Here is an 8,059-nt window from a genome sequence, read left to right as displayed (position 1 = left end):
CATTCTTATTATTTATTCCTAACTTTTTCTATTTATTTCCTTTAAATAAAAAATCAGAATTTTTTTATTTGTTTAAAGAAAAAAAAAACAATTAAAAAACTCATCTCTAACTCAATAGTTTTAAGTTTAACATTGCCTTCCACTTTTGAGATTGCATAATAAAAAAGCAATAATTTATATCTTTAGCCAAAGGAAGTTATTACAAATTGTATTTACATCATAAATCATGCATGGAAGTACTCCTTGGGTTGCACCATCCCTTGCACCCATACATGCTCTTATTCTTTTTGACAAAAAAAACTGGTTATCTTGAGAAAGAAAACAGCACATGCCAAGTCTGTAATGAATCTCGTAAAAAATACACTTATCGATGTTACCATTGTGACTTCAACCTTCACATCAAATGTGCTGTTTTGCAACTTGAAGCCGAATTCCACAATCACCCATTGACTCCCATTGGCAAGACAATCACATTCACTTGTGACATTTACGGCAAGGAAGGCAAGGGTGTGCCCAATTTATGTGCCACATGCTGTTTTTGGATTCATAGAAGCTACAATTCTTTCCCACGCAAACTCAAGGTTGTACATCACAAGCATCCCCTCCACATCACCCATTCTTCTCTTGAACTCAGTGAATCCGACTCCCAATTTTGTCTACTCTGTGTTCAAAAGGTGGACACATGCTACGGCCTTTACTATTGCTCCAAATATGATTTTGTTTCCCACCTAAATTGTGTTATAGACTAGAGAAATAGGGAGGACATAAATTTGTTGGAACTTAAAGATGAGGAGAACGAAGATGCAAAGCTCGATCAATCTGTTGAGTCAACAGCCATTGGCGGCTCCATGTAGTGTTCAAGGTGGTCACAGGACTACCTTGACTTGGAAAAAAAAATTAATTATTATATGTAAATTTTAAAAATTATATGATTTTTTATCCTTAAAAAAATATTTGGGACCACCCTAAATGTTTTTAGGCTCAACATAATTACACTTCGGACAAAATTTAGCAACTAACTTGGTTGTAGATTAAGACTACAACTCAACTCAATATTTTTTTTTTATTGGATATGAATTTTGACAAATCCATCACTGGATTACATTTTCTTCTTAAATCTTCTATATATGCAAATTTTCAAAAAGATAAAATATCAATAGCTATGTCATCACTCAAATATTTAAATTTCGAATTTTTGTTGTCTAAAATTATACATAAAAAATAAGTTTATAGATTAAATAGTAAATAACTTCTAATTGACATGAAATTTGACATGTGTTTTAATAACATAAAGAACATACAATTTAACATTTAAATTTTCAAAATATGTAACATATTAATTTGTTTAGTGAGAGTTGTAGCGTTATGTTACAACTTAGTTTGTAGTCAAATTTTTCTTTAAACTTTGATCCCTTAACAATATATTAGGTCCTTACAAACAAAAAGAAAAAGCCCAAGAAAATTTTTGTGGAACTACAATTTAAAAAAAAAATGTAATTTGCAATATCGATAATGAAACTATCATGCAAAAATTTCAAAATAAGAAAATTCAAAAGGAAATTATAAGACTTTATGTCTTTGTGTGTGTATGTGTTCTATTTTTCTTAAATTTTGTATAATTTACATTTCTTAATAACCGCCCTGGAAAATATTCTTGGAACCGCCACTGGCTAAATACATGACATTTGGTTAATATATAAGCTTTTCTCAATCGAGAAACTTCTTGAACCACTTGGTTGAGTTTTTAGGATATCTTTTCAACCCATCCTCATAATCTACATAGACTAATCCAAAGCGAACAGTGTAACCGTCAGCCCATTCAAAGTTGTCCAACAGTGACCAAGCAAAGTATCCTTTCACTTTGACCCCGTTCCTACCAAAATCCAAAGTCCAAACATTCAAATCATAGTCATTTATATTGCACACAAATAATCAAATGGCTTAGGAAGGCATAATTATGTTTAAAGACTCACATTATAGCACTTTGTACAAAAGAAAGATGACTACTATGGTAGTCAATTCTCATGTTGTCCTCAAGTGATATAGTACCATTATTAATCTCATCGACTCCTGAGAGAGAGATTACATGTAGTAATTCAATGTACGTATCACTATGGATGCCATGTAAAGTAGATGATCTCCTGTTAGATAATACCATTCTCAGTTATATAGATGACTGGGTTGTTGAATTTGTTCTTTGAGTAAAGTAAAAGATCTTGAATTCCTTGCGGATAAATAGAAAGCCACTGGGAAGCAGCCTGCATAGTCAATTAAAATGCAAATCATGAGACTCTAATTCAATGCGTTGACACTACTGTATTTCTCTCTTTGTGCAAGTGCAGAATTGATAGTGCATTTTTTCTTCTTCTGCTTCATCTGAAAAAGAAAAATGTTATCATATGTGACAACATTGGAAATTTCTGGACAATTTATTTGAGCCAAAAGTTATGCTCATTGATCAAAAGGTAAAAGTGTAATATGATGCTTGAAATTGCCTTCAATAGAAGAATGACAGGTCATTTGATATCAAAATTGAAGGGAGAGGAAATTCTGCTTGCTTGTAGGATACAGTATTCCAGATGTAGATGCTCAATGTTAGAGCAGGATTTTTTGGAGGGACAAAATTTAATTCTAACTTACATGTACAAACATGCACACACACACACACGTGTATGTGTGTGTATATATTGATATTACTTTATGTCAATCTAAAAAATACGAAATCATTCAATAAAACACTAAAAAAAATTTAAAACAAGCCTTTTTTTTCCAAAGTTAAATCTAATTCAACGTATGAGTGGAAGAATTTTAGTAACAAGATAGATATCAAGTGCAGATTACATAAATTTTTTTTTTTTTTTTTTTTTTTTTGAGAATAAATTTTCTATTATTTTGGTTAATATAGACTTATAAAATATCACAATTGTTACAATTTTAAAAAATATGTACCGAGAGACAGAGCTATATTATTGGATTGGGAGGGGGGGGGGGGGGTTGGAATGCAAATTTGAGATTCAATAGGGTCATGTTAATGGGTGTCCTTAGAAGAATTGTTAATAAACCATAATAAGAAAGTTTTGACATTATTTTCATGAGAAATGTAAAAAGTTGTCAACAATATTTATTATTTTATCATTTTTCCAATAAAATATTTCTAAAAATGTTTCTTAAAGGCATTGGTTAACATTTCCTTATATTATAATAAAATAGGAAAAAATAATTTATGTTTAAAAATATGAAGTTAGACATATAGAAGAGATAATACTGTATCAATCTAGCCATATAGGTGAAGGAAAAGTTAGGTTTGAATTTTTTGGCAAGGCAGGGGGCAATGCCCACTCGACCATGGTTCTCCTTTAAGTTTTTATTTTTTTATTTTTTAAGAAACAAATACACACATGAAAGAGAAAATGTGGTTTTAATATAAAGGCACATCATAAACTTTATTAAAAAATTATTTCTATTTTTCATAGACATTTCCAAGTTGTAAAAAAATTCATTGTATATAAGGGTGCGTTTGAATTGACTTCAAACTGATTCCGGAAATGATTTTCCGGAAAATTCGGTGTTTGGCTGTCACGGAAAACGTTATTTTCCGGAAAATGATTTCTGGTTGACCATGAATTTTCACTTTGACCACGGAAAATGATTTCTGCCTTCATTTTCACTTCAATTTACTTCCGGAAAAAGAGAGAGAGAGAGAGAGAGAAGAGAGAGCCCAGATCAGAGAGAGAGAGGGACGATCGCGCCGACGAGCGGCGCGGTGCACGATCGCGATCGTCGATCGAGTGGCGCGATCGACGAGCTCGATCGCGCTCGTCTCTCGTCGATCGACGAGCGCGATCGACGAGCGCGTTCGTCGATCGCGATCGTCGATCGACGAGCGCCGCTCGTCGGACGCTCGTCGGACGCTCGTCGGACGAGCGTTTCGTCGGATTTGATGTATTTTCTGGTAATGATTTTACCGAATCAAACACCAAAATTAATTTTCCGTAAAATGAATTTTGTGACAGCCAAACACATGAAAACGTTTTCCTTTCCGGAAAATAGCATTTCCGGAAAATAGAATATTTTCCGGAAATGATTTTACGCGAACCAAACACACCCTAAGAAACAAGTTTTAAAAGAATTCATACCTTTTGACCAATGGGAATCCCATTTCGCTCATCTGTCACAAACATATTAACTTAACATAGGATAACTTTTTGTCCAAAATAAAAAGTGCAAACTAATTCAAATAAAACAAACCACATTAGTAAAACGAACCTGTGATGTTAATGCAAGAGTCCGTGAAGTAGCTTGGCTGCTGGTATTCACAAGGACCATCAGTAGCATAATTTGCACTATAATAGTTTATGCCAGTGAAATCAAAAGACCCTTTAACCATAGAAGATTGCTCTTTAGAAAAGTGTGGCAGTCGTTCATGGACGTGGGCAACCATTTCAGCTGGGTAGAGACCAGAATTTAGTGGTTCCATAAACCTAGAAAAGTTATAAAAGATCTACAATTGGCTGCGTTCCAAAACATTGAACAGTAATTTTTCCTTTTTGGTTTGTGTTTATTATATTAGATGATATTTTTTTTTTTTTTTGAGAAGGATTATATTAGATGATATGTATATGAATTTCAAGTTTGTATTTAGAAATTGCTGATTTGTTGTATACCCTATCTTTTACTTACAAATAAAAATACCATAGCTTCTCAATCTAGATCAGTTCAGAGGTGACATCAAATTATTTGTCTGCTATAATTTTATTAACTTATTTTTTATGTATAATTTTTAAAGCCTCACTTTTTAAAAATATATATTACATATAACTATAATTTTGTAGATAATCGGATAACTACATACCAATCATACATAAAAGCAAGGGCTCGAGATGCTGCATCTTTATCTTCAGTTGACTCGGAATATGGCAATATCCATGGTGAATTTAGTGTAATACCAATTTGACCCTTCTGAGACATCTACATAAATCATATATTCTAAATTTGGATTATTTAGTTAGACTAATTGAGCTCTTCTCAGAGAAAAAATAAAAGTTAGACTAATTGATTGAAAATCGTACTGATTTTCAATTGAGTGGTATATTAGTACATTATTCACCAAATAAAAAGATATTAAATTCAATAAGAATGTGGTGTGAAACTCAAGTTTTACACTCTTCAATCCCAACATGTCATATCATTACATTACATATTAAAAAATAAGTATAATCATACTCAGTCAATTCTAATATATCCATATGAAAATCCAATCCAACCGTGAGATATTGAGTTTTTTTTTTTTTTTTTTTTTTTTTTTTAAGGAAGGTATTAAGATATTATTAGGTATGTTAAGATTTATTGAGTTTTAAGTAAAAAGCTAATATGACAATCTCATATTAAATTATGTAAAATATAAGTTTTACACCTCATCCTTATCAAATTTAGACTCAAATAAAAATAGTATATTAGTACTTTACAAAGATATAAATAAATCAAGCACAACCTTAACCGTGATATATTCTTAATTATTATTCGGTATCACGTTTAAATTCTAGTTGATTATGCTAGTGAATTACAATAATCATACATATACTATAACACTAACCTGGTACTTGTCCTTATAGACTCTGACTGCAGCTGTATGAGCAAGAATTTGGTGGTGAGCAACCAGGTAAGGTTCAGTAGCTGAATCACCCTCATTACACTTTGAGGACAACCATTTTGAACATCTACCAGGTGCAAATGCACCATTTCCATACCCCATAGTAGTGAAGGTTTGTGGCTCATTTAAGGTGATCCAATGCTTCACCCTATCACCAAACTCTTTATAGCAAAGCTCAGCATAGTCCCTAAAGTCATTTCTGTTTATATAACCGATTGAGATGAGTTAAACTATAATTTGGAATACAGTAATGTTACAAACACAATTTTGTTCACATTTTCTCAACTTACTAAGTTGATAACTTGTTATTGATTTTCAAATTGGATCATTATATATAGATATTACTTTATTATCTATCATTCATAACTGTATCTCTCAACAATAGTGAAAATATTTGTGGACAATGTTTTGTCTATAGAGATGTTATTTGGATTATGTTATATGGATGCGAGTTGGGAGTAGGTAATTATAGTCATTGCTTACACAATTTGGTGATTTAAAAAACCGTCATAGGTGTCTTCAAGTGCCTGTGGAAGGTCCCAGTGGAATAGAGTCACAAATGGCTTCAATCCATTGGATTGAAGCTCATTGATGAGATTGTTGTAATATGTAATGCCTTCCTGATTCACTCCCCCACTTAAGTTTCCACCTAATTAAAATAGAATTCAGTAATATAATTGATTTAAATAATTCAATTTGGAATCACTATACAGGGGTTGATCGTCTCAAATTTTATGATCCAAGTGATTTTAGTTTAATTGAACATAGAAACTAGAATTAAACAAAGCATAAATTCAAATCTAAGGATTAAAACCTTCTTGAGGATTTATAAGAAGAAAAAAAACGTAATTTAGTAATCTTACTCGGTAATAATCTGGACCATGAAATCGAAAATCTGTAAGCATCAAATCCAATGTCCTTCATTATACTCACGTCTTCCTGCCAAGTTATTCAATTCATTACCAATCAGTGCCAAATTATACAAGTAAACGAAAAAGGTATCATTGCCACAAATACATAATTAATCTTCAATAACTTGGTCATATGAATGTAAAAGAAAATCCAAAATACAACAAATGAAGTCTTAAATCTGAAATCTTTGGAATCTGATGTAGCTTGCAACAGATTAAGCAAAGTAATAATATGTAAGCAAAGTTTCACTAAGAAAATCATGACAAAAGCATGACTAATGTTAAGTTGGGTTCTTGATGTAGCCCTCTACCTAATAATTAATTTATAAACGACTATAAGAGCAAAAGGACTTTAATGATATAACTTTCTTGAGACTATTATGAGTTAACTATTTCATACGTTTGGTATTGACTATAATTTTCTTATCTTCTCTTGAATTAGCACATCTGCATTATAATAAAACATTGCATTATGTCAACAATATAATATATACCTTGTAACGATGATAGGAATCATCAGCAAGTACTCCATTTTTACCATCCTTTATCTTATCTGCAACACCAAAAAAGTCTCTAAAAAATCAAGTTCTAATTAATATGTTTAAGCAACTAAAGATGTTTGGGTTCAAAAGCTTAGTCTTATGAAAGCATTTTAACGTATTCCATATTAGCAACTTTTAAAAAAAAAATTAATTAATTAATTAAACAAATACATTCCGTGCACTTTATTAGAGTTGTTGAGAGTAGTCATGGGTGGCCACCAACTTTAGAAGGATAAAACCTAACAACATTAAAGCTATTTAAACTAATGCAGTAATCTAAGAGCAATTATATCTTTCTTATCACATGAATAATTAATGAACTCATATCATGCATATATCTATGCTTATGCAGTAATCTAAGAGCAATTATATCTTTCTGTTCACATGAATAATGAACTCATATCACATAACTATGATACACATCTCTCTACACAGAAAGAGAGAGGTGTTACCTGGGTAGCGCTGAGTGAAAGAGTCCCATATACTAGCTCCTCTACCACCTTCATTTGTTGCACCTTCATACTGCACAATAACATAACAAACTAAATCAACAGCCTCTAGTATCATAGATTTTTGCATATATATATAAAATCTTTCCGATATGTTAGTTTTGATTGGAAAAACATGTATACATCTTAGATAATTTGATAGTTGCGGAAGGGAGGATTTGTACTCTAGATGTCTTCATTGAAAACACTAGAAAGTGTCAATTAAACTACAAAATGGTTTATAGCAATAGGTATATTAATTCAAACACAAACCTGATAAGAAGATGATGCTGTGCCAAATATGAAACCCTCTGGAAAACTGCTTCTATTAAAAGAATATTTTGAATCATAATTCTGAGTTGCACCTTCACCCAAAGCCACTGAGCCAACCATGACAATCAGAAATAGGAGGAAAGGACCACTATTAATCCCCATGATTGATTGCTTTTGATTCTCTAACATGTCCCC

At 31.7% G+C, this 8,059-nt stretch overlaps 1 protein-coding gene across 2 annotated transcripts; it reads right to left on the bottom strand.

Moving 5' to 3' along the window:
* Positions 1 to 1,494: 1,494 nt before the first annotated feature.
* LOC126724080 (beta-glucosidase 12-like) lies at positions 1,495 to 8,059 on the bottom strand. 2 transcript variants are annotated; one of them, XM_050428272.1, is made up of 12 exons: positions 7,865 to 8,059; positions 7,556 to 7,625; positions 7,056 to 7,114; positions 6,514 to 6,589; positions 6,134 to 6,299; positions 5,594 to 5,849; positions 4,853 to 4,968; positions 4,267 to 4,481; positions 4,137 to 4,168; positions 2,156 to 2,258; positions 1,974 to 2,070; positions 1,495 to 1,873 (listed from the first exon to the last, which is right to left on the bottom strand). In XM_050428272.1, exons 1-12 carry the CDS (start codon positions 8,051 to 8,053, stop codon positions 1,708 to 1,710), a joined length of 1,545 nt encoding a protein of 514 aa, XP_050284229.1. In that variant the 5' UTR covers positions 8,054 to 8,059; the 3' UTR covers positions 1,495 to 1,707. The 2 variants fall into 2 exon arrangements, with proteins under 2 accessions (XP_050284229.1, XP_050284230.1); XM_050428273.1 differs by having other exon boundaries at positions 4,853 to 4,905.

Source organism: Quercus robur, chromosome 4, assembly GCF_932294415.1.
Source record: "Quercus robur chromosome 4, dhQueRobu3.1, whole genome shotgun sequence".
NCBI classification, from domain to species: domain Eukaryota; kingdom Viridiplantae; phylum Streptophyta; class Magnoliopsida; order Fagales; family Fagaceae; genus Quercus; species Quercus robur.
This window is presented reverse-complemented; position numbering and strand designations above follow the sequence as displayed.